Source organism: Calcarisporiella thermophila (genome assembly GCF_041956535.1).
Source record: "Calcarisporiella thermophila strain CBS 279.70 unplaced genomic scaffold VTP21scaffold_32, whole genome shotgun sequence".
Classification (NCBI taxonomy): domain Eukaryota; kingdom Fungi; phylum Calcarisporiellomycota; class Calcarisporiellomycetes; order Calcarisporiellales; family Calcarisporiellaceae; genus Calcarisporiella; species Calcarisporiella thermophila.
This window is the reverse complement of record NW_027192222.1, coordinates 104,158-129,286: the sequence shown is the minus strand read 5'-3', so window position 1 is coordinate 129,286 and position 25,129 is coordinate 104,158. Positions and strand designations below refer to the sequence as shown.

Here is a 25,129-nt window from a genome sequence, read left to right as displayed (position 1 = left end):
TCACGTGTTATCAGTGTTTTCAACCTCACCAATATTCCAAGTCCTCTCTCCCCTCCAAGTCCTACTCTGCCTTGGCCCCTTAATAACTTAAGATCATGTTCGCCCAGCTTCCTCAACAGGTATTTTAGCTGATCAACTGGTTTTTTGGCCATCTCTCCCTACGCCTATCATTAACCCATTCCCCATTTCTAGCTGCAATCAGTGGTAGCAGACACTGCCCAATTCTTGCACTCGTTTGCAAGACCTCCACCCAAGGCTGCGGGCGTAGTGAGGAAAACATTATCAGTAAGATGCTTGTCTTTCTGCTCTCTGGGAGAGATCATGGATTTCTAACTCTGCCTCACCTAGTCCATGGATATCCCAAGCTGCCTCCGAAAGCACGAGATCCGGTCCATTGCTAAAATGGCCCTTTGCGATGCCACCAAGATCCTAAGGCAGGAACCACACGTAGCATTTAGCTCGCGAGAATTGTTGCTAGATGGTACGACTCTTTTGAGTTTAGAAGCTTTCTGTCCCACTTACGTGTTTCGCTTTGACCTAGGATCTTTACGGGGAATAACCACAACATACCCATTTACTAGAACATCCATAACTCCACTAAGAAAATTTTGCCGCAAAGGTAATAACGTGTATTCAAGCTAATAATTCCCGTTCGCAATTACTTAGTTTTTTATTTCCCTTGATTTTAGTATTTCCTCTCCGTCCCGATTCGAAACGCTTTGTCTCCTACAATAATCCATTTCGTTTCGTTGACGTTCGGAGATTGAGTAAGCTTGAGGTAGAGGCTAATGCTAGCCCGAAAGATGCACGAAAACAGGCCGAGTTCTACAGGGTAAACCTTCGAAATAATGATACTACCTATTCGGACCGGTAGAGCTAATGCACCTGTCCTTCACTTTGGCAGGAACTCTTAAAATCCAACAACCCCTCAGCCGTGATCCACCGCATTGAAAAGGGCGTCTATGCTCAGGATGAGGAATGCCTAAAATGCTATATCTCTGCCCTCGCTCAGACAAACCAGACAAACAAAATCTATGATAAGGTTATGGGCAGTTTACGACTACAGAATATGCAGAATGCCGCCTCGGTTGACTCGGTTGCCAATGGAATCGGCCGCCTAGTAGCAGAGAGCGCTCGCACCGGCACGGGAGGCAAAGAGAACCCTATCTACGTTGTGGTCGCTGAAGCAAAAGGATATATGTTCTGGCGGGCTCTCCGATGGATAGGCATCACCTTTACATATGCCTTCTGTATCCTTACCTTCCTTTCGATTGCGCTCGAGAACTCGGGTTTGTTGAAGGCCAGCGGGACGCAGACAGAATACGAGCCCTCATCGCAACAGGCCGTGAAGTTTTCTGACGTGCACGGGGTGGATGAGGCGAAACAAGAACTGGAGGAGCTGGTCGAGTTTCTGAAGGACCCAAGCAAGTTCACGGAATTAGGTGGCAAGCTGCCAAAGGGGGTGCTTCTGACGGGGCCGCCGGGTACCGGGAAGACCCTCTTGGCGAGAGCGGTTGCAGGCGAGGCTGGCGTACCCTTCTTTTTCATGTCAGGGTCTGAATTCGATGAGATGTACGTGGGTGTCGGGGCGCGTCGAGTGCGCGAGCTCTTTGCGGCCGCGCGGCGCAAAGCGCCTAGCATCGTGTTTATCGACGAGTTGGACGCCATCGGATCCAAGCGCAACCCCAAGGACCAGAGCTATATGAAGCAGACCCTCAACCAGCTTCTTGTGGATCTTGACGGCTTCTCCCAAACCGAAGGCGTAGTTTTCATCGCCGCAACCAACTTCCCGGAGCTATTGGACAAGGCGCTCGTACGTCCCGGTCGTTTTGATCGCCACGTTGCCGTGCCGCTACCCGATGTGCGGGGCCGCATGCAGATTCTGGAGCACCACATGCGTGGGGTCCAGCTTGCACGGGATGTGGACGTGTCCGTGATTGCCCGGGGGACGCCTGGATTTTCCGGCGCCGACCTGGCCAATCTGGTCAACCAGGCTGCGATTCAGGCGTCACGCGAGGCCTCGCGCGATGTCAGCATGCGCCATCTCGAGTACGCAAAAGACAAGATCTTGATGGGAGCGGAAAGGCGGAGCGCCGTGATCACGGAAGAGAGCAAGCGGCTGACGGCATACCACGAGAGTGGACACGCGCTGCTTGCCTACTACACGCCCGGGGCGATGCCCCTTCACAAGGCCACTATTATGCCCCGCGGGTCTAGCCTGGGTATGACGGTGCAGCTGCCCGAGATGGACAAGGACTCGTACACACGCCGTGAATACATTGCGATGATCGACGTGTGCATGGGCGGCCGTGTGGCGGAGGAGCTCATCTTTGGAAAGGACGCGGTCACCAGTGGGGCGCATAACGACATTATGAAGGCGACTGAGGTGGCCAAGCGGATGGTGACGCAGTTCGGGATGAGCGATCGGGTCGGTCCCGTGAATTATCCGGAGGAGGAGATGGGGCAGCTGAGTGCCCATACCAAGGAGGTGATCGAGAGCGAGATCCGCGCCCTGGTGGAGAATGCGGAGGGGCGTGCGCTGAATATCCTCAAGTCGCATAAGGATGAGCTGCACCGGCTTGCCAAGGCCCTGATCGAGTTTGAGACGCTGAGCCAGGAAGAAATCATTGCGGTCATCAAAGGAAAGAGCATCCATCGATGATAGAGTCGTACGGCCACACTTCCCCCGTCTGGACCCTTTTTCTTTTCTCACACCCTTTTTTCTTTTTATTTGTATTTCAATTCCGATGATTTTTCCTTTTCAAAACAGCTCTCTTCCCTTTTACTCTTTTCTATACTCGTCACACTATTTCACCTGGGCTGAATCCCTCAACATCTTGAATAGGTGGTCAAATTATTTGGTTGTATGATTAAAAATAAAATGCAAGTGTGGATTACTATTAAAATTAAACACCGCTAGGGATAGTACAATTACACATCGTCATCATCATCGTCCTCCTCCTTGTCAATGTCCCCACCACCTCGGCCATAGCTGCCCGACCCTGTGCTTGGCATAGAGTATAGGCTCTGCTCCCCAATATCGCTCTCTCGGATGGCCCCAAATCTCAGGAGAACATCTTCCACTTGCTCCAAATCGAAACCATCCTCGCCGATCTCGTCCGTGATCGGGGTCAAATTCACTTCCAACTTCCCTGCGCGATACCCGAGCACGGCGGGCAACCCCACAGGGTCAAAGTCAACTTCGTCGGCAAGAATCGAGAGGAACTTAGCGGCGGAGTATCGTCGGGCCAGATGGGCCAGACAGGTATTCAGAAGGCGACACGAGGGTATCATCTGTAGTTTCGAGAGAAACAAGAAGCGGTTAATAATCAAGACTTCATCCACCGTCATGAAGTACCCACATTATCGAATATATGCACCACCACCGAGACCTCGGCATCCTCTGCATCCACAGACTCCACATACTGATCCGATCGGATTTGGCGCAAACTTCCAAATCGCCGCACCTTCTTTCGCATCTCCTCCATTCGGCTCCTGCGATACCGCTCGAGGGCTGCCTGCTCCTCATCCAGCCCTTCGATAATAAGCTCTCGGTCATCCCCATTTTCCTGCCTGGCGGCTGCCTCGTCCTCGAGGTAAGTGGTGGTGGTGAGGGCATGAGTTAGAGCTCGAGCATTGTGCTCGTTGAGGGCCTGCTTCCGGGCGGCCCGAGCCTGGCGCTGATGCTGGGCATGATCGGCAAGCACGCCTTTCGGGCCGGTGTTGTGGCGCCCAGAGTCTAAGGGGAACGGCTGGATTAACCGAGCGAGAATAATCAATCAGTCATCGCAACAAATGGAGATATGGGATATTCAACTAACTTCATCGACACTGCCCACGGGCTGGGTCGAGTCCTCATCTAGCTCATTATCCGAGACATCGGAACCTGATTCGTCGCGGATATCGTCATTGTCGTCCAAATGGGCATTATTGAGTTTGGCCAATAATGCATCATCCATTGTGTTCTTATCGACTTCCCAACGAATAAACTCAATATTTTAATACCAAAGAATACGGTCCGATATTAACTTTTGTGGCTTGAAATGGGTTATTTTGTTGTTTCCCCTAGTTTTCGGGTCTTGTAATTTACAGTAACAAGGTTTTCCTAAATAATCCTGAAATCAACGGGTGCCACGAAAAATAAAGATGCATCCACCCACGGCGGCCCAAAACCGACCAAAAACACGCTAGACACCAGTGCACACGTGCATGGCTTTCGCGGTTCGTGGGCTGCATGCCTGTAATTCCTATGTGCGCCGGTATTCAATCGAACAATAAAAACAAATTGTGTGCTAGGATCCCCGACCAAATGAAATAGACCTGTGTAAACAACACAGCAAAGAAGCTACTCAATTAGGCCACTCCATGTTCAACAACCGTTAAACTCTTGTGCGCTCCTGCTCTCTCCTCTGCAGGCGCTCAAGGGCCTGCTTCGCTGCACAATTTGGGAAATTCCGCAGATCGTAGAAGGAGGGCGCAACCTCTAGCAGCCATTCTCCGCTGATGGGCGACACCGTGCGGATGAAGTGCGCCTTCGTCAAGACATATTCATGGTACATGACCCATTCGGGCGTGTGCTCGAGCCGGCAGCTTGGGTGTAGCTCCACGCGCTGGTTGTCCTTTATCGTCAAGTAGCGGCCATTCCGGTCGACGTGCGCAACATGCATAAAGTAGCCAGCGACCAGCGCCTTACGGATGTTGACAGAATAGCTTCTGTCTTCGGGGGAAATTGACACAATGCCCAGCCCGAATCGCTCCATAATGCGTTTCAGCTGTTGTCGCACGTTATCGGCTGTCTTGAGGGAGCGGTGGCTCAAAAAATTTTCATTGCACCATTTTGGGTCTTCACCAGCTGCCTTGAAAGCGTGGAATGCGTTTAGGAGCGTGAGATGATCACCGTCGGGATGTGCAAAGCGCGCGTGTGCCTCCTCCGCTTGCTTGCGCGCATCCTTCGGCAGCAGCCATATTGGCGGCACACTAAGAAGCGAAGCTATAGAAAGAATCTCGCTGGAGCATTTGTAACGCGGACTTACCATGAGCACTTTGGCCAGCTGAGGGTCAAGCGGAAACTCCGACATGATCGACCCCTCGGGCGTTAATTTTTCGTCGTCATCGAGAGCCTCAAGGTAGTTGAGGAGGTCCAGAGCACGTATCAAAGTTTCGGGAGCTGTAAGGTTTAAAATAAACAGAGGTTAAAGCCTAATCTCCAAGCAACCACCAAGAAAATATAGGATATTTACCTGGAGGATCCACAAAATCGAATCGTGCTATATTGTCGATGTTTAATTTCTTTAATATTAGCACCATACTACTCAGTTCGCTTCGCATAATCTCGGGAATGGTCTGTGATTGTAATTCCTCGTGAAATGCCCTCTCAGTATACAGCCGGAAGCACCTTCCTGGGCCTGTGCGTCCCGCACGACCAGCTCGCTGCTGCGCTGACGCCTGGCTAATGGGTGAGACGAGGAGTGATTCCACACGAGTGCGCGGACAATACAACTTTTGCTTGGAAACCCCTGGATCCACAACATAGACAATTCCATCGATCGTGAGGGACGTCTCGGCAATGTTTGTCGACACAACCACCTTCCGACCGGGTGGTCCATTCGGAACCCTTGGCCCAGGTGCCTCCTCGAAAATGCGCCTCTGAGCAGCGGGAGAAAGCGTGGAATAGCAAGGAACGACCTTCAGTGGTCCACAGCCAGCTTGCCGAATCAATTTTTCAGCCTGGAAGCGAATTTGGCGGCAAGCATTTTCAATTTCTTCTTCACCGGTCAAAAACACAAGAACATCACCAGGTGGCTCGTGGAGATGAATCCCGATCACAGTGCGGATTGCAGCCTCACAATAGTCGCTTTCGGGCCGAGTGGTGTAGAAAATTTCAACAGGATAAGCGCGCCCAGGAATGGACTATATGCATATAAATTCACAATTAATCGCTTTAGTCTTGATTAACAACTTAGCGTGAAGTGAATATACACTTACTAATAGGGGTGCATCATTAAAGTAGTTTTGGAACTTCTTGGCGTCTAGAGTGGCAGACATGATGACAATCCTAAGGTCGGGGCGCCTTGCTGCAACCTGTGAAGCATAGGAAGCATTAGAGCCATCTCAGTATCGCCTACATAGGAAATAGACGCTGTACATACCTCCTTCAAAAACCCCATGAGAAAATCCGTATTCAACGTTCTCTCATGGGCTTCATCGATAATGATGGCGGAATATCGCTGCAATAGCGGATCCAACATGGCCTCACGCAATAACATGCCGTCAGTCATGTATCTGGAGAACAAAAATAGTATATCCATTAGTTATTTGGAATAAAATGAGATCGCCAAAGCAGGATAGCTTACTTCAACATGGTCTTATGACTTGTGCAATCTTCAAAACGAATGGTATATCCAACCTCTTGTCCCAGCTCTAAATCCAACTCATCGGCGACGCGTTGTGCGACTGACATTGCTGCCATTCGTCGCGGTTGTGTACAGGCTATCATTTTGCCCTTGAAGTGCGGAAGTTGATCCCAGAGCAAAAATTGGGGAATCTGAGTCGTTTTTCCGCTCCCAGTTTCTCCTACCAAGACAACAAATGGACTAGCATGCACCAAAGCTAAGAATTGGTTGCGTAGCAAGTGGACAGGCAGTCTTCGCCGTTCCTCCAGGAATTGGCGATAAGAACATGAGAAAGCACGACCGTTGAAAGGATTCACCCCACCATCTTCGATAACCTCGGCCTGCTCGGCAGTTGTTTTGCCTGAAGTAAGGGTAGCTAGAAGATCTTCTTGCATGCTGCAAGAATTTTCTAAATTCGGGAGATGAGGCTTTCCCCTCCCATCCTTCAATGTGGTTATTTCTGAACCTACCTCCGATACATTCTGGCCGGATTGAGTCCTGTGCCTTTTGTTTGCGCGTTCCTCAATCATGACGAATATCCAAAATGTAGACTCACCAGTGGTTGAAGGGATATAAGAAAAAGAAACGCAAAATAGGAGTCTTGGCAATTTAATTCCCATTCATGCCTAAGTGGAAGCGATTCACAGTCACATAGGCTTCAATTAAAAGTTACGAATCACAAGTTCAACTGGGGAAAACGACCATATTCGTTAATAAGACGGAATTGAATGCGGACATAGAGGTTCGATATAAATCTCATTATAAGATTCAGCGAAGTAACCGCACCAGTGGTCGCGTGACTAGATAGCCAAGCTCCTGGAACAAGCGACCCTCCGTCCCCCGTTATTCACTCCCTTTTGATTTCGCTGTATACTTGGAGTCTAGCAACAACTGAACAACCAAATTTCGATGACCCTCAATGGACAGCATGGGAATTTTAACAATGTAAGTTTGCTAAAAAGTAAGCCAATTTCCAAGGGGCAATATAAGCCGAAGTTAATTGCAAGCTAGAAAATACCCTTAACATCTACCATTCGTTCGTTTTGAGGTACATAGTAAAGTTTCAAAAACTACATTAACTGCCGTAGTGTTCAATTTTGATTTTTAAGTGCATTTAAACATTAGTCCACGGAGAAGCTTTTGTAGATAACCCAAGGTTTGGAAAGAATAGTCATAGCAGATGATGGCTATATCGAGAGAGGATCAAACCTCGATATTAATTGTTTACACAGAAATAAAAAAACTGGACTTTATAAAAGCAGAGGGGCTAAAGCTTCCCATTATTTCAAGGGATACAGTACATCGCAAGCAATACAGACATGTCTAAATATATCACTTAAGGGTTGGCGTGCATCCTCCCGGAGTGTAGATCACTTGTGCACCATTTGTCCAGGTTTGTATAATGGTGGACGTGCGCGTGCAAATGGTCGCAATTAGAGTGGATGGAGTAGGGCAGGTACTAATATATGTGTTGGTTGTGATTGTTCTGCAGGTAGAGGTCCACTGTGCCATGATACCACTAGCAAGGGATAGAGTACATCCCAGAGCCAAAATATAGCGTGAAATTTTCATGATCACCGGTGTAAATCGAAAAGCTGACTGCAATTAAATTCTGGACTAGATACAGCGCATGTGTGCGGATATGTAGGTTAGGGCACTCAGTAGCTCTATCCAGAAATTATCTTAACACTCTTTACCTTAGTGTGATGGAGAGTTCCGACACAAAAATTGCGATATTGGCAAAAAGATTGTAATTTCTAAAGAAAAAAATACGGGACGAGCTCATTTAAATATTGATAAGTTTATCTAACAAACTGCGTATTCATCGACTAGACATGTAGAGTAGAGACATAGGATAGGTTATCGGACCGTGTCTGAGCAGGGCGCAAGAGAATCTGTGCGAGCAGATCCGAGATTCAGCTCGAGTGTAAATATTCTACCAGGGGACTTTAAAAAGACGGCGCATTTTTCTCTGTCGGAAGTGGATCGGTAATCTGATTTCGCTGAAGGTGTGCCTTCACAGGAGGGTTCGATATGAAAAATAAGGCAATTAAGTTGATAGCACAACTCTCAACCACAATGAAGAGGACGAACTCGTCCTTTAAGCGAAAACCCGACCTCTATACAATCCTTCCTCCTCACGTCCTCACTAGTTTTTTTCCGCGATGATGCACTGCATTTAGATAACTGCTCACTTATGTTTAGTTGCTTACGCGTCATTTTCGCGTCGCACAAAAAATAGGCCAAGCTCAGACCTGGATTCACCGGATGAAAGAACCTTTTCGAGCCAAATTTCAAGTGTTGCTCCTTTGCCCGAAAAAGTGGTTTCACTGTTTATATACTGTCAGGGTATAGACTTGGCACAGCATTGCAAGTTATCCAGGCGACTTATTCCGTAGCCTCGCCCGACGCCAGTATAGAAACTGGCGCTAGAACGAGCAGTCTTATAGGCCTAATTTGTATGTACATTTTTTTTCCCGTGAATCGAATTTTTCCCTTTCCAATTTTATTCACCCCTGTTCGTTTCGATATCCTTTTTCAAGTTGACGGGTAACTTGGCTTCTGAGGAAGAAAGAAAACCACAAGAACCATATTGCTGCTAAGTCTCTTTGGCCTAGTGCTTTGAATTCCATACCAATATCTTTGTCAGGCTTCAAAATACGATGCTTTACCATCATCGCCTCTGAGGTTTACAAGGCGTATAGCGCTCTGCTCTAATCGGATATTTCCCGAACGGATCTTCGTGGTGTTGGCTGTCGAAACCTACCGATCAAAAATCACCTGAATAATTTTTTTGAGACCTGGGCAAACTCCAGAAAATAATTTAGCGTTACTTTGAATCTGTGATTTCTACGGCAAATTCTTTGGGATGCCAAATATGGATATGAAGTCAATTTCCGTTTGCAGCTGGCGTCTATTTGCGACCTCCTGCTATATCCTACTACGTATTATGCAATATCGCTTCCTTGTCCTTTTTCATTGAAATGTATTGATTTAGAGCAGATAAGGCGCAAGTACATATATCTAAGCTGACAGTATAGCTTTATTGCGTGTCGAAATTGAGTGAATTATTTTTATCAGAATGAGATCTGGCTTTATTAGGATTATAGTGGTTATAGCGAAAAATTATCAAAATAATCCAGTCGAGAAGCCCTCTGATCCCCCGTACAGTATTGATGTAGTAGAGAATTTCGTGATGTAGGTGAAAATGAAAATTGCTTGAGAATGACGTCACAAACAGCATTTGCAACCAAATTCAGTTGGCTTGGAGAACCCATTTCCAAATTGCTTATAACACTGGTAGTATTGTTTCCGGTCATTCCGATGCCGAGATTTTAAGTTCTTTCATATTAAAAATGCTCCAAATGAATGGCTTCCTCTTGTAAACTCTCAAGAGACCATCGAGTTCCGAGATTAAATAAGAAACCTTAGAGCAAGATCTCTTTCATAAAAAAATAGCCAAGCCTAAATGGAATTCAAAAGATTTACAATTACTGCCTTGACACAAACATATTTCATTCTATTCCAAGAAAAATAAAAATATATATTAGTTTATATTACTATATTAAATATAATTAGGTGGATTTTATGATGATGCTAGTATTGACATCAAATCGTTCATGGAAAAACACGTCGGAATGCTACTCTAGGTAAATGCAACCTTTGAGGTGAACAAAATCTAGACCATGTATTTGCCTTGAAAAATTGTAGTGAATTTCAAATAATATTATATCGCCATCGAATCAATAAGGCAATTTCTATATATATTCCTACACAGAAAGTAAGGTTTACTATTGTTTTTAGATGGCTCGTCGATAACATCGCGCATTTAATAGTACTTGTAGAAAAGCTACTATGAATTAGAAATCGTAAAAATCGTTTCGAACGTTTTACATTACTTGGACACATGCGAATATCTCGTTTTCATTCCGGAAAAATTTTGTAAAGGGCGCTCGATTATAAAAGAGGTAAGTAGGACAGCTTAATCTTCTCAGCTGCTGGGGTAAGGTGGTTCAACGAGTTCACCATAGTTTAAGTAATATTTGCACATTATTCCTACCATCCATTTTCCTCGCGTCTCCGCGATTTCCTGCGGCCTATACCCTACATCATCCTCAATATTCAAATTTGCTCCTTTCCTCAAAAGCAGATAAACCATTTCGGCAATTCCATTCGCTGCAGCATAATGCAATGGCGTCCATCCGCTTTCGTCTTGCGTATTTATATCAGCACCATTTTCCACTAACACTTTCGCCGATTGAATATTTTTTAATGACGCTGCATAGTGTAGCGGTGTTTTGTCTTCAAAGTGCTTTGCATCCACTTCTGCACCATTTTCTACAAGTAATTTCACCAATTCATCAGACTCAGACGTTGCAGCAAAGTGTTACGGGGTCCATCCACCATCATTTCTTGCATTCACATCTGCATTATTCCCCACCAGCCTCTTTGCAGCCTGGATATGGCCACATTTTGCAGCGCAATGCAATGGAGTATATCCGTCCTTGTTCCTAGCATTCACATCGGCTTTGTTCCTCACCCAAAACTCCACAATCTCATCATGGCCTTGCATCGCTGCCAAATGCAGAGGTGTCCCCATAAATTTGTCAAATACTTCTGCATTCCCACCTAAATCTATAATGAATCTAGCAATCCTAACCTGCCCCGCAATTGATGCGTAATGAATTGGCGTAAGGCCATCATTATCGCATGCATTTGCGAAGGGTTTAAAATAGTCTGCGAAACTCTTTATAATATGGAAGTCGTTATCCTGAATGGCTTGGTGAAGAGGTGATAGGTTCAACTTGTCATATTTGATCTTAGCCCCGTTTTTCGACTTTTCTCTCCGCCATCGTTGCAACCAACCGTCCACCTCTTTATGAGATAGAAGATGATCGAAAGTAAAACCCAGCGCTTCTATAGCTGTGAAATCGAGTGCTTTAGCAGCCTCCCTGTAAATTCTCGCTGCTTCATTGATCTCGCCAAGCTGGGTGTAAATTAGTGCCAGATAGTGAATGGAAAAAAGAGTTTGTTTGTCATTAAGGCCAAGAAGTGATTTACGAATCTTAAATGCTTCTTCTCCATGGGATCTTGCAGTATCGAAATCCCTTTTCATTGAAAACATCAATAAGAGATCGTTCTCAGCCTTCGCCGTAACCCGATGCTCAGCACCGTTGGCGATGCTTGAACTCAATAGAGCAAGTTTAGCGAGTTCCTCAGCTTCCTCGAATTGTCTTCTTCTCGAAAGGGAGATCACTGCGGGCGAAAGCAATGAAGATATCTCGACCGAGCAGCTTTGTCTCTTGCCTTCTCTGTGCTTCTCTACTTGCATACATTTATCGAATTGCTGTGCCAAATGCTGAATATGTGGAATATACAATTCAATAAGCTCGCGATTATTTCCCTCAGCTGAATCAGCACATATACGAGCTTCTTCTTTCAAAGCAGTGACTAGCTTTTCACATCGTTGAAGTTTCTCCTCTAAGCTCATACTAAAAAGAACCGCTTTTTGAACTAGTCGTTGAATGCATAGTGCTCTTCCCGAATAAAATTCCGGGATATAATCCAATATTAATGGTCGAATAAAGGAGAGTCTTTGGAGTTTGTCGATAGCAACTTCTAAGTAACTATCAATTGTAAATTTGTCTATCCTTGAGTATTGTTTACAAGCTTCTCCAAAAAGAGTTCTGGCCTGGCTTTTGAATAAGCTCAATAGTATTCTTTCCGGATAGAGTAATGCGATAAATTGAATGGTTTTCACTGTAATCAGACTGCTGAAGCTACATTCGTTTCGAAGGCGATTCAGCATGTCCCTCCATATAAATAAGATCAATTTCCCAAATGAGGTTTTGGTTATCTCGTGGAGCTCGTTGGAGAACAAATGGTTAAATTTGCACAGGCCTTCCACACCTTCCCTACGAAGTGTAAGGAATTCTTCAAGAGGAATTTCATATTCCTTCATATATCCCCCGACAATGTCGAGTGCCAGGGGAAGATGCTCTAGCTCTCTTACGAGGCATAGTGCTTCAGGATTGTCGGAGACGCCCACTTTCTTCCTGAGTAGTAATTCTAGTGCAGCAGCATCATTCATCTGATTTCCCAAATCATCTAACCCAATGGATATGATGTTCTCTCCTAGATTGCCCTGTCGTGTGGTTAACAGTATGACTCCTTGCCCTTCTTTGGGGAAGTAGTTGTCTTGCAGGTAAGTATTGGAGCTTTTACCAAGGGTAAAGTCGTCAGTATCGTTGAATATAAGCAACCATCCTGCATTTTTCTGCATCCATAGTCTCACCCGAAGCACTACAGTCTTGAGATCCGAGGAAGGGTGCAAAAGTCCAATCGACTTTGCGGCGTTTCTGAAACTATTCAGCAAGACCGTTTCCGTGGATGCTTCCATCCAAAATATATATTTAAAATCGTCTTTTACACGGTGGCAGAATTCTAGGGCCACCTGCAATTTCCCAGCTCCTTCTTCACCGCACAGTGCAACGATTTTAATTTTCTTGGCTTCTACCCAGACGACTTCATCCAACTTTTTGAGGGCTTCTGGGTAATCCACTAATGATTCGTGTCGGATATATTCGACGCAAAAAACATTGGCTACCACATCCTAAGCGCAATGCATTGAGTCAGGGAGGTATGAAAAAAAAAATATTACTATGAAATATGGAGGCGGAAACCCTTGATCCTATTACGAACTAAAGGGTCGACCATACCTTCTTATTCTGCTCTACTGGACGTACTACAGAGTCAACTATATCCTTCCATAGTTTATACCGCTCAGTTCCAATATCCACGTATGGACATTTTTCAGAAATGGGATGCCTCGTAATATTAATTTGTGACAAAGTGTTGAAGTTCATAAGGAAATGGGAGGTTCAACAGAGTGTTTACATAGTTGACCATGTAAGCTACATATACACGATAAGTTAGTTGACAAAATGGAGGTACTACACGGCCATAGGAGAGCCATCTTGCATAACATAGCAAGAAGGTGGTGTGAAAGTTGGAAAAACAAGGCATGTGCGAGTAATCCGACTAAAAGCATAAATTTAGAGTCATCAGGCGTAATATGAATTAGTCCTGGTCTATGACGAAGAATTCAATGCTGGAACCAAAATACCAGAAATTATAAGCCAATTCTATAATTCATCATATTTCCAGAACGGTGTAATGTCTCTCTGGCTTAAGGAAAATTATAAAAAGAAAGAAAAGTCATCAATATGATATTGGAATGGAGATGAAGAGACTAAATACGCGGTTATAAATGTAGAGTTTAGTCTAGAAGAAGCTTGTTCAATCATTGATACTTTATAATGTTGAATTACAGCTTCATTCTGCTCCAATGTGGGTAAGCCGACTCAGATACTGCAAACTAAGCAATATAAAAGTGACCACATTGTGGATAGAACATAGCAAATGTAAGGCGTGCTTTCGATTTAATGAATCGCCGCGCCGAGGTAGTGATGGAGGATGTAAAAGATATTATACTGCCGTATGGAGAGAGGGATGAAAATAGGGGACTTTCCTTAGAATGCTGGATTCTTCTAATAGCTAAAGTATGCTAGGTTGATGAATTGGAAATAAAGTTTTGTCCTCCTAACAACCTCGCAGCTATATGACCGCTGATCTAGTAAAATTACCTTCAGTTGACTTGAAGCCACGCTTCACCCAGTCTTAAATGATTCGGAGAATCTGTTCGAATTGCTTATGACACTGGCAGTATAGTTTCCCGATCTTCTCAATCCCAAGATTTTAAGTTCGTCTTACGGATTACAAATGCTCCGGAACATTACCTCTCTCTTGTAAACTATTAGGAGACCATCGGGTTCTGAGATTAAATAGAAAACCTTAGAGGCGATCTTTTTCATATGAAAACTACCAAGCATGGACGGAATTCGAAAAATTTACAATTCCCGCCTTGTGGCTTGACACGAACATCTTTCTCTCTATTCCAAGAATACCTGCCCTCAACTGCTTGTTTTATTAATGAAAAATGATGGATTAAAGGTTAGCATTGACATCAACTAGGTCATGGATCAAGATGGAAAACGGCCAATCTTGGCATATGCAGCCTTTAGAATGAGCAAAAGCTTGCTCATTTATTTGCTATAATCAAATAGTGTTAGTTAATTTCAAATTGAATGACACTAATCAAATCGACACGGCATATTCTATACATATCACCCATATAAAATAAAGATGATAATTTGTTCTTAGCTGGCTTGTCAATATCATCGCGGATATTGGAGTATTTATTGAAAAGTTACCCTGAATTGGACATCGTAAAAATCGTTACGAACGCATTTAATTAATTGGGTTTTTTTTGTGAACATTCAGGTGTCATTTCCAAAAATAACTTTACCAAAGGGTCTTGAGTTATTAACAAAGGGTGTAGGAGGACTTAGTTTTCCACGTAGCCGGGAGAATTTGGTTTAATGAAAGGCATCAGTCGATTCATAGACGTACTTTTGATTTATCTTGTAAATTCCACGCACCTTAGCGATTTCTATCGGTCGATATCCAACATCATCCTCAACATATAGATTTGCTCCATTTTCCAAGAGCAACTGAACCACCTCGCTGTTTCCTTTCGATGTGGCAAAATGCAACGGCGTCCGTCCCTTGTAGTCTTGTATATTCACATCAGCACCATTCTCCACTAACAGCTTCACTATTGGAGCATTTGGTTTTGACGCTGCATAGTGCAGCGCCGTCTTGTCTTCAAAGTGTTTCGCATCCACTTCTGCACCATTCTCTAAAAACAGCCTCATCAACTCTTCAGAACAAGATTCGGTTGAAAAGTGCAACGGGGTCCATCCACTATCGTTCTTGGCATTCACATCGGCATTGTTCTCTATTAGCTTCTTTGCATCCTGGATATGTTCACTTTTTGTAGCACAATGCAAAGGGGTATATCCGTCCTTGTTCCTAGCATTCACATTGGCTTTGTTTCTCGCCCAGAACTCCACCATCTCATCATGACCCTTCATCGCAGCTGAATGCATAGGCGTCCCCATAAATTTATCAACGGCTTCTGCGCTCCCTCCTAATTTTAAAACAAGGTTAACTATCTCAATCTTCCCTCCAATCGATGCATAATGGATTGGTGTTAAACCATCTTTATCAGGTGCGTTTGCAAATTCTTTAAAATAGTCGGTGAGGCTATTTATTATATCGAAGTCATTATCTTGGATGGCTTGATGTAGAGGGGTTCGATCCATCCTGCCATACTCGAAAATGATTCCTTTCTTTTGTTGACCCCTCCATCTGTGCAACCAACTGTCCACCTCTTTATGGGATAGAAAATGATCGTAGGTGAAGCTCAACGCTTCCATGGCAGTGTATTCGCATGCTCTAGCAAACTCTTTGTAAATTTCCACCTCTTTTTCGAGCTTGCCAATTTGGGTGTAGACAAACGCAAGATAGTGAAGAGAAGAGCGAGTTCGTCTGTCATTGTGGCTCAGAAACACCTTACGAGTCACAAGTGCTACTTCTCCATGGGGACATGCCGCAACAAAATCCCTCTTCATTGAAAATAGATAAAAGAGATCGCTCTCTGCCTTTGCTGTAGCTATATGCCCTACACCATATACCATTTTTGAATTCAATAGAGCAAACTTAGCGAGTTCCTCAGCTTCCTTGAATTGCCTTTTTCTAGTAAGGGCTTTCACGGTGGGCGAAAGCAATAATCCAAGCTCGAACGAACCGCCATATCCATTGGCTTCTTTGAGCTTCTCATCTTGCATGCATCTCTCGAATTGTAGGGCCAAATTCTGAACGTGAGGAATGTAAATTTCAAAATCTCTTGGATCAACCTTATCTGGGCCATGATCTATCTGAATTTGTTTATTCAAAGCGTTGATGAGCTTTTCACACCGCTGGAGTTTCTCCTATGGGCCCATACTTAATATAACTACCTGTTGGACTAGTCGTTGAATGCGCAATGCCTCTTTCGAACAATCACTGGTGGTACTACCCGACTTTGATAATGTAATAAACGAGAGGCTTTGGAATTTTTCGATAGTCGTGTCTAAGTATTTCTTAAGTGTATAGTTGTCAACATAAAAGCAATCACCACTAGTGTTCCCAAAAATTGTCTTAATCTGATCATATAAAAAGTCTAGTGGTAGGGTTTCGGGATGGAGTAATGCGATGGTTTGAATGAAATTCACAGCCATCGCATCGCTGAAATTACATTCGTATCTAAAACGATTTAGCATGTCCCTCCATAGGAATAAGAACGTTTTCCCAGATGAAGTTTTAATTAGCTCCCGAAGCTCGTTGGGGAATAGGTGACTGAGTCTGCACAGGTCTTCCACACCTTTCTTACGGAGATTTAGGAATACTTCAAGGGATATTCCATATTACAGTATATATCGCCCGGTTATGTCGAGTGCAAGCGGTAGATGTTCCAGATCTCTTACGAGACTTATTGCTGCAGGATAGTCGGCAGCACTCGCTTCCTTCCTGAGTAGCAATTCTAGTGCAGCAGTATCATCCATTTGATTTTCCAAATCATCTAAATCAATGGATATTACGTTCACTCCTAGCTTGCCTTGCCGGGTGGTTATCAGTATGATACCATGCCCTTCTTTCGGAAAATAGTTGTCCTGAAGATAGTTTTTGACCCCTTTACCTAGGGAAAAATCATCAGCATTGTCGAAAATAAGCAACCATCCTGCATTTTTCTGCAATCATAATTTCATTCGGAGCACGGTAGTCGTGGAATCTGTGGAAGAGGGTAAAAGACCTAGTGACTTTGCTGCTTTTTTGAAACTATTCTGCAAGACTGTTTCCGTAGACGCATCCATCCAAAATATAAATTTATAATCCTCTTTTACACGGTAGCAAAACTCTACGGCCGCATGTGATTTCCCGGCTCCACCTTCCCCACACAATGCGATGATTTTAATTTTCTTGCCTTCTTCCCGGACCACTTCATCCAGTTTTTTGAAGACTTCGGGATAGTCCACCGCAGATGTGCTTTTGGCATATTTGAGGCAAAAAAACATTGGATACCGCATTCTAAGCGCAATTCAGTTAAGAACCCAATATATATATAGTGTATATATAGTCATTGACCAGTGAAAACCGAAACACGAAATCCATTCGCATTATGATCTAGAGAATCAACTATATCTCAGTATTCTCTTCTATTTGACGTACAACAGAGTCAATGCTTTTTTCCCATAATTTATATCGTTCAGTTCCAATGTCGACAAAAGGGCAATTTCCGCTATTATGCCTCCAAATATTTATTTGTGACAATGTATTAGAGTCCATAAAAGAGAGGAAAATAGCGATGAGTTAAAGGGATGTTCTCAGAGTTGGCCACGGCGACTATATATACACATGAAGCAAGTAACTAAATGTAAGTGCCGTGCAACCAAAAGTGAACCTTTCTGTATAATATAGTAAGAAGCTGGTTTAAAAGTTAGAAAACAAGGTATTATCATTACAACCACCGACTCGTTTGAAGGAGGAAAATCTAGACATACCTGGTATAATTACAACTTTGAATCTTCGGATAGGATGGAACAATCGATATCGAAATGAAAAAAAGATTATTATAAATTAGCATTGCCAAGCCTCCATTCTATTATATTTTCAGAATGGAATAGTGTCTCTGGCTTAAGTAATAATGAGAAAAAGTATAACCATTGATATGATATTGGAGTGGGAGGAAGAGACTAACTACGCAGTTAGTAAAGTGAAGTTTAGTGTAGATAAAGCTGGTTCAACCTTAATCAGGTTTTTTAATGTTGAATTACAACTTCATTCCGATTCAGTGTGAGTAGACTGACTTAGATATTGTAAACCCAGCTATAAAAAAGCGATTTGTGGATAAAGCATAGCAAATATTCAAATTTTCAAACACAATATTCTTACTAGCTAGCTACTTTGAAGGACTATATTTGGTATAAGATACACAACAAAAGACTCTTGGCTTTGTTAGATTAATGGGATTTTATACGAAGAAAAGTGGAATATCAACCGGATTTGACACGATTTAACCTGGAAAATATTTATGCAAGTTGTCAATTCATTCGAAAATGAAGTCACACTGGTTGCTTTCTACTATTATCGCGGTGCGTCGAAGTTATGGCGAAGTCAAAATATGAATATGTCAAAGACTTTGAGCTAGAAGACCGCCTCCTTCCCAATACGTGGCTGGTGGTGCGGATTGATGGCCGAGGCTTTCACAAGTAATTTCTTTATCCTATGAATTCTTGGTGAGGATGATCAACCCTGCAACTCAATGTAGATTCTCGGCCGACCATTGCTTTCAAAAGCCAAATGACAGGCGCGCTCTCGATTTAATGAATCGCTGTGCTGAAGCAGTGATGGAGGATGTCAAAGATATCATACTGGCGTATGGAGAGAGTGATGAATACAGGTGACTTTCTTGAGAGCGTTAAATTCTACTTCTAAAAGCTAAGATAAACTGGGTGGATGAATGTGAAATTTAGTTTTGTCCTCCGAAAAACATCGCAGTTATATGATCGCCGATCTAGCAAAATTTCATCTACCATCGTCTCTCAGTTTGCATCGAACTACGTATTCTGGTGGAAGAACTTTTTCCCCGACGAAACCCTTCAATATCCGCCCTGTTTTGATTCTAGAGTAATATGTTATCCTAGTGATTCAATCCTCCGAGACTATTTGAGCTGGCGGCAGGCAGACTGTAAGTAGTGTGGGCTCTTTCCTCCCCAGATGTGGTGCTCGTCTAAGCAAGATATCTCTCTTCTGCTTTAGGTCATATAAACAACCTATATAACACATGCTTTTGGGCATTGGTGCACTCAGGAAAGACGGAATCTGAAGCAGAGCAGACATTAAGGGTACGTCTTATCTGAGTCTGCCAAAAAGAGGAGGAAGCCTCCCCACTAATCTCTATGCACTATTGAAAGGGGACGATATCCTCGCAGAAGAACGAGCTCCTCTTCTCAACCTTTAACATCAACTATAACAATATTGATCCGATGTATCGGAAAGGGTCGGTACTAGTCCGTAAAGAAGCAAGTATATCCCAAGACACCTCGCCTCATCTTCCACCTCGTTACCCTGCACCGTGGCTAATCTCTCTATTTGCAGACCGATATTCCAGTGGTGAATTCGAAAACGGGCGAGCCTGCCATCCGGCGCAAAAAAGTCCTGACCGTGCTTCACTGCGATATCATAGGGGACTCATTTTGGAACGAAAACCCAAATTTATTAAAATAAACGTTAAAATAAATTACAGAAAAAATAAGTCCCTTTCGAACTTCTATATTAAACCCAGTTAAGACTTTTTTCCACCGCACGTTGCCAATCCTTGTATTTGGCTTCGCGCTCTTCCCCAGAGATTTGGGGTTTGAAGAGGGTCTGCCCTTCTGTGTTGATGCTGGTGAGCTCGGAGAGTGATTTCCAAACTCCAGTTGCAATACCAGCCGCAAAGGCAGCTCCAAGGGCTGTGGTTTCCCTCATCTCGGGTCGGTCTAAATTTCAAACGAAAAAAAAAAAAAATACAAATATTAAGCACAAGCTAAGAGGGTGGCGATGAACTAAGCGCTACTTACCAACTTCAATTCCCAAAATATCAGCTTGCAACTGCATGCATACATCCGAATTGGTCATGCCACCATCAACCTTGAGACCGGTGAGCTCTTTTCCGGAGTCAAGGTTCATAGCATCGAGGATAGCCCGGGTCTGGAAGCACACAGCCTCAAGGGTTGCGCGTGCAATGTGGTACTTGTTGGTATACTGAGTCAGCCCAACCAGCACACCTCTTGCGTCGTCTCTCCAATAGGGAGCAAAGAGGCCGGAGAAAGCGGTGACGAAGTAGACGCCTCCTGTGTTGGGGACTTTGGTTGCGAGCTCGCCAATCTCGTGGGCCTCCTTGATGAGGCCGAGATTGTCGCGCACCCACTTGACTGCCGATCCAGCGACAGCGACGGATCCTTCCAGGGCATAGTGGGGCTCCGAGCCAGCGAACTGGTAGGCAACAGTGGTGAGCAGGCCATGGGTCGAGAGGACGGGCTCTGTGCCGGTATTGAACAGCATGAAGCACCCTGTGCCGTAGGTGTTTTTAGCATCGCCAGCTTGGAAGCATTTTTGCCCAACAAGAGCGGCTTGCTGATCGCCGAGGCATCCCGCAATCGGCGTGCCCTCCAGCGGGCCACTTACGAACCTGCCATACACTTCAGAGGAAGTGGCAATCTTGGGGAGGACGCTGGGGGTGATTCCAAAGAATTCGCAACATTCCTCGCTCCACTCCAACTTTCGGATATCCATGAACATAGTGCGGCTGGCGTTCGTCACATCCGTCACCAACACGCCCCCCTCTTTTCCGCCTGTCAGCTTATAAATCAGCCAGGAATCGATGGTGCCAACGCGCAACCGGCCGGATTCCAAAGCTTCCTTAACGGCGGGGACATTGTCAAGCATCCATTTCACCTTGACTCCGGAGAAGTAGGTTGTCAAGGGAAGTCCACAAACATTTTGCAGGGCCTTTGCGCCTTTATCGGAGCGCCCTGCAAGCTCGTGAACGGTTTCGAGGGTACGTGTGTCACACCATACAATGGCATTGTAAAGAGCCTCTCCTGTCTCGGCATCCCATGCAACAGTAGTCTCACGTTGGTTTGTGATGCCGACTCCTAGTTAGATGCAAAAAAAAATTAAGCCGATTGCGAGTAAAAATCGGGGTAGAAGGGGCGCGCACCTCGAATATCGGATTTGCTATGACCTAATGCTTCAAATTTTTCCATGGCGACTCGAATGCACTCTCTCACCGACTCCATAATATCTTCGGGATTGTGCTCTACCCATCTAATCGCCCAAACCACATAGTAAGTATCGAATCAAACAACAAAACTGAGGCCTAAGTATATATAAATCTATTTGTCAGAGGGAAGCTTACCCGGGATGAGGGTAGTGCTGTGCAAACTCCAGCTGATGGGAGGCGACCAGCTCGCCGCGGTTGCTGAAGATGAGGAAGCGGGAGGAGGTGGTTCCCTGATCGATGGCACCAACGAATTCCGGCATGATGTGATATGGAAAAGGAGGAGAATCAGAAGGGATGTGCTAGTGAAAATGGATTCTTCGACTGGGTCGCAAGAGCGATATTATATCCGCGAGGGGGAAAAAATGCTTTGCAGTGTTTTCTTTTTTCAGGTGTGAGAAAACCGCGTGGAGAAATAATAATTAGTGTGACTCTGTGCTACCCTTTCACGCCGCGAATACGGGTGGAGAGCATGACGTTAAGGTTTCTCGCTTTAAAAACTGAGCTTAATTCACGGAAAATTTTCCATGATTATTTTTCAAATGTCCAAGAGAATATCCAGTACACAAGGGGAAAATAGAACATAATAGAACAAAGGCGCAAACCAGGAAAATTAGAACGGATTTGTAATGGTGGAGGTGGGAAAATAGGAATGGGGTAGGGTTCGGAGGGGAGGAGTACCAAGAAAGATAAGAAAACAATTAGAATAAAAGAAAACTACTAATCGACCATAAATAGAGGGGGAAAATCCTTATTGTAAATTATAACAGAGTTATTGTTTTGGCCTCGTCATCTGTCAATCAAAATACCGATGCGGTGGTACAGAGGGCGGCTGCTCGGCTTCCCCCTCGCCCTCGCCCTCGCCCGGCGCACCACGCCTGCCATGGTCCCCACCATGACCCTGCGACTCGCGGTCCACTGAGTAGGCCACCCCCCTTCTCGCCAAGGGATGCTCAGGGTCAGGTGAGGGCGAGCCCAAGCCGAAACCTTCACCTCCGCCTCCTCCCGGAGGGGCTTGGATATGCTCGCGGTGAAAATAAGGTTGCTCTGCGCCACGATGGTAGAAGTGTGAAGTGCTGGAATAAGGTATCGGGCGATGAACCTCGTGCTCGTGCCGGTAATCTACACGTGATGAACGCTCGCTCACCTCATCTCGCGAACTATTGCATCCGCAAAAGCCGGCCGCACCACAGATTGGGCATGTCGTTCCGGTCAAATTTTGATTCACACTCAGCTGTCCCGACACGGGAGAATCCGTGACATTCGGAGTATAAGCGTAGCCTCTAGCGTAGTCGCGATCCTCCTCCCGCTCGTCCCCCTCTTCCCCCGCCTCCTCCTCCTCGTACCCCCGCTGGGGCTCTTCAAGCGACTCCAGCGGCTGCGGTGATCGCAGCGGTCTCGACATTAGCGCCTTCTTCTTACGCATGCTTCGCCTGGAATGTCGGTAGAAGCTGGGTTGCTCTGGAGGGGGCTCATCACCGATCGAGGAAGACACCGTCGAGACAGGCCGGTTCGAGCCACTTACATAGGATAACACGGGGCTTGTATCGTGTGGGGAATCTTTTCCGTTCCCAACGGAGGCAGAGCTCACCATAGCAGCTTCAGGAGACAAATACTCGTCATAGAGCTGCTGCTGGCTATACGGTCGCTTGGTCGTCTCTATGTGCGGAAGCTGGGGCACGTTGGTGACATTCTCCATCTCCATCTCCAACCCTTTGTGCTCATCCAGCGGAATGAGTGTGGGACTCCCGTAGCCGTCACTCGGGCTCCCAAACCCTTCCACTCTAGGATCGCCCGCAGCCATGGTATCCATTCCTACATCGCCACCCTGTCGGCTTTGCCTTAGTCGAGCCTTCCATAGTCGCGCACCCAGGGATTCTGTTACATCGCCGTCATATCCAAAGACCAACGCAAACAACGTCAACGAAGACGACACAAAGAAGACGAGATAAGCAATGCAATGCAGAAGAATCTGTATATAGCCTATCCACTGCTTGCTAACTTCGCTTACTCTGAAGGCCTCGATGTACACCAGAGAGAAGCACATGATGGTCGTGCGCAGAATGGAGAAAAAGATGTGAAAGTTCGTGACATCGTTGTCGGCATAGGGCCGCTTGAGGAAGAGTCCCACCAAATAGGCGAGTTCTATCGCACACAGCACCACTATTTGGGCCGTTCCAGATTCACGACTGCTGGGGGTGAGTCCAATGATGGCTCCGTAAAGGAAGCGATAGAGCAGCATTGCTAAAAAAAATTGGAAAGTCTCGTCTGTGAACATGTTGTACAGAGGACCGAGGCGCAGGAGAATTCCAAAATCGTCGAAGAGCATCGAAGGCGGTCGCACACGTAGGATTAGATATGAAACGTATGCCATTAGGCCAATCAGCGGAAAAACGATCATAAGTGCCGCAATCATGTCCAAATACCAAACTGAGGGCGACATCAGTTGGAAAAAACTGGCAGAAAGGAGAGGCAGATAGAAGATCCAGAGCAAACGCAGCATATTGCCTAGCATATAAAGACAGATACAAGCATGAATTCAATTCCCACGGAAACAAACACATATACGTAAATGTATTTCCCTACCAATGGCGAAATTAATGATCTTGGGTCTTGCTCCACCGAAACGATAAGGAAATTGGCACGCAAGTAATTCCGAGGCAACCCAAATCAGCAGATGTATTGCGAAGATAACTCCAAAGATAATACAGAACCAGATCAGCACCGTTAGGAAAAGCGCAGATGGGTCGATTCCCGTAATGGAGGCGAAGCGACCTAGCCCAGTATCTGAGATATTGAATGAGGCCGCAGAATCCGCCGATTTCGGGTTTATCTCTGGAGGCAACATACTAGGAGAAGATGCCTGGCGCCGAAAAATCTGAGGTTCTTGAAGTGGAGATGAAGAGAGGGATCTGGGGGTAGGGGCAGACACCTTCAACGACCGTGTGCCAGCCACACCTGAAGGCGCTGGCGAAATGGCATTATTCGTCGGTGGTGGGGGTGCAGAGAAGCTCTCTTTGGACGAGCCGCCAGTATAGGTGCTCCGCGCGATATTCATTAGCCAGTCTGTGTTCAAAAAGAGGCCGGCCCAGGAGAAATCTGCGACGAAATATTGATAGTATTTCGGGTAGCTCAAATTCAACTGGCCACTGGCTAATAAAAATTGTGCGTAGAAGAATAGATCCGTCAAACCTGGTGTCTTCGCACGCAAAATTTTCGACTCCATGGCATAATTGCTTGTGTAAATGAACACATCGCCCGAAAGTTGGCCATGCACTAGTCCCGGCATTACTGTAGCCATTGAAGAAAAGAGCGTGATGGCGACGGATGTCCACGTGAACACTAACTGCCATGTGCTATGATGGAACGGGATAGGGTCGCCCTGAAGACAGGTAAATGTTGTGCCTGTTGGATCTCGGGCAGAAAACTTGGTCGTAACATCTCCGATCGGGATATTATTGCCAGGCAAAGGAATAGTCTATTACAGTGTAGATATTACGATCAGTTAAAGAAAAAAAAAAGAACAAATCAAAAGCAGTTATTACCATCCTAATTGTAACATTTCCTGGCCTGATGGGGCATCCCCCATCCACCATTGTGCATAGATTTTTTGGCTCATTATAATATAACCAATTTAAAATGGACGCTTGCGGAAAACCAGTTGCTAGAGCTGAAAAATGAGTAGTAGACTATGTTAAAATTCGCCTAATCCAATAGATTTGTCATTATGGTGGCTTACTGTTTTCAATCTGCATAGGGACCTCCTGGGAGGTTGCTCCCAAAACCGTTAAATTGATGGCATTGGCATTCGGAAGATATGATTGCGTGACATTGTAAATGGTCATGTATACCGAAACGCCGTAGCAGTGAGTGAATCCATTGTCAGCATAGGTAAAACCCGGAAATAATAATAGGAAAAGAAGCAAAAATCGCTCCCACAACAACATTTTAACAAGATAGAATCACTTGA

General features: G+C 45.1%; 8 protein-coding genes across 8 annotated transcripts; 2 read left to right on the top strand and 6 right to left on the bottom strand.

The window, feature by feature from the left end:
• Window positions 1–95: 95 nt before the first annotated feature.
• VTP21DRAFT_7719 (uncharacterized protein) lies at window positions 96–2,662 on the top strand (the record flags this gene model as incomplete). The annotated part of the gene is made up of 6 exons (XM_069398491.1): window positions 96–119; window positions 193–285; window positions 349–481; window positions 542–619; window positions 690–832; window positions 905–2,662. 6 exons carry the CDS (start codon window positions 96–98, stop codon window positions 2,660–2,662), a joined length of 2,229 nt encoding a protein of 742 aa, XP_069246288.1.
• Window positions 2,663–2,931: 269 nt separating this feature from the next.
• Window positions 2,932–3,959, bottom strand: VTP21DRAFT_7718 (uncharacterized protein; the record flags this gene model as incomplete). The annotated part of the gene is made up of 3 exons (XM_069398490.1): window positions 2,932–3,294; window positions 3,363–3,752; window positions 3,822–3,959. 3 exons carry the CDS (start codon window positions 3,957–3,959, stop codon window positions 2,932–2,934), a joined length of 891 nt encoding a protein of 296 aa, XP_069246287.1.
• A 420-nt stretch (window positions 3,960–4,379) lies between these two features.
• VTP21DRAFT_7717 (uncharacterized protein) lies at window positions 4,380–6,787 on the bottom strand (the record flags this gene model as incomplete). The annotated part of the gene is made up of 5 exons (XM_069398489.1): window positions 4,380–5,167; window positions 5,241–5,910; window positions 5,986–6,081; window positions 6,150–6,282; window positions 6,354–6,787. The coding sequence occupies 5 exons, from the start codon at window positions 6,785–6,787 to the stop codon at window positions 4,380–4,382; spliced, it is 2,121 nt and encodes a 706-aa protein (XP_069246286.1).
• Window positions 6,788–10,383: 3,596 nt separating this feature from the next.
• On the bottom strand, window positions 10,384–13,258 carry VTP21DRAFT_7716 (uncharacterized protein; the record flags this gene model as incomplete). Its single annotated transcript, XM_069398488.1, has 3 exons — window positions 10,384–10,730; window positions 10,797–13,005; window positions 13,112–13,258. 3 exons carry the CDS (start codon window positions 13,256–13,258, stop codon window positions 10,384–10,386), a joined length of 2,703 nt encoding a protein of 900 aa, XP_069246285.1.
• A 1,572-nt stretch (window positions 13,259–14,830) lies between these two features.
• VTP21DRAFT_7715 (uncharacterized protein) lies at window positions 14,831–17,422 on the bottom strand (the record flags this gene model as incomplete). Its single annotated transcript, XM_069398487.1, has 4 exons — window positions 14,831–16,234; window positions 16,316–16,601; window positions 16,767–17,034; window positions 17,149–17,422. 4 exons carry the CDS (start codon window positions 17,420–17,422, stop codon window positions 14,831–14,833), a joined length of 2,232 nt encoding a protein of 743 aa, XP_069246284.1.
• A 1,078-nt stretch (window positions 17,423–18,500) lies between these two features.
• Window positions 18,501–19,622, top strand: VTP21DRAFT_7714 (uncharacterized protein; the record flags this gene model as incomplete). Its single annotated transcript, XM_069398486.1, has 6 exons — window positions 18,501–18,604; window positions 18,664–18,795; window positions 18,869–19,083; window positions 19,155–19,240; window positions 19,310–19,417; window positions 19,494–19,622. 6 exons carry the CDS (start codon window positions 18,501–18,503, stop codon window positions 19,620–19,622), a joined length of 774 nt encoding a protein of 257 aa, XP_069246283.1.
• A 48-nt stretch (window positions 19,623–19,670) lies between these two features.
• On the bottom strand, window positions 19,671–21,422 carry VTP21DRAFT_7713 (uncharacterized protein; the record flags this gene model as incomplete). Its single annotated transcript, XM_069398485.1, has 4 exons — window positions 19,671–19,876; window positions 19,958–21,034; window positions 21,100–21,206; window positions 21,298–21,422. The coding sequence occupies 4 exons, from the start codon at window positions 21,420–21,422 to the stop codon at window positions 19,671–19,673; spliced, it is 1,515 nt and encodes a 504-aa protein (XP_069246282.1).
• A 533-nt stretch (window positions 21,423–21,955) lies between these two features.
• On the bottom strand, window positions 21,956–25,106 carry VTP21DRAFT_7712 (uncharacterized protein; the record flags this gene model as incomplete). The annotated part of the gene is made up of 4 exons (XM_069398484.1): window positions 21,956–23,667; window positions 23,746–24,637; window positions 24,705–24,829; window positions 24,899–25,106. 4 exons carry the CDS (start codon window positions 25,104–25,106, stop codon window positions 21,956–21,958), a joined length of 2,937 nt encoding a protein of 978 aa, XP_069246281.1.
• Window positions 25,107–25,129: the final 23 nt, after the last annotated feature.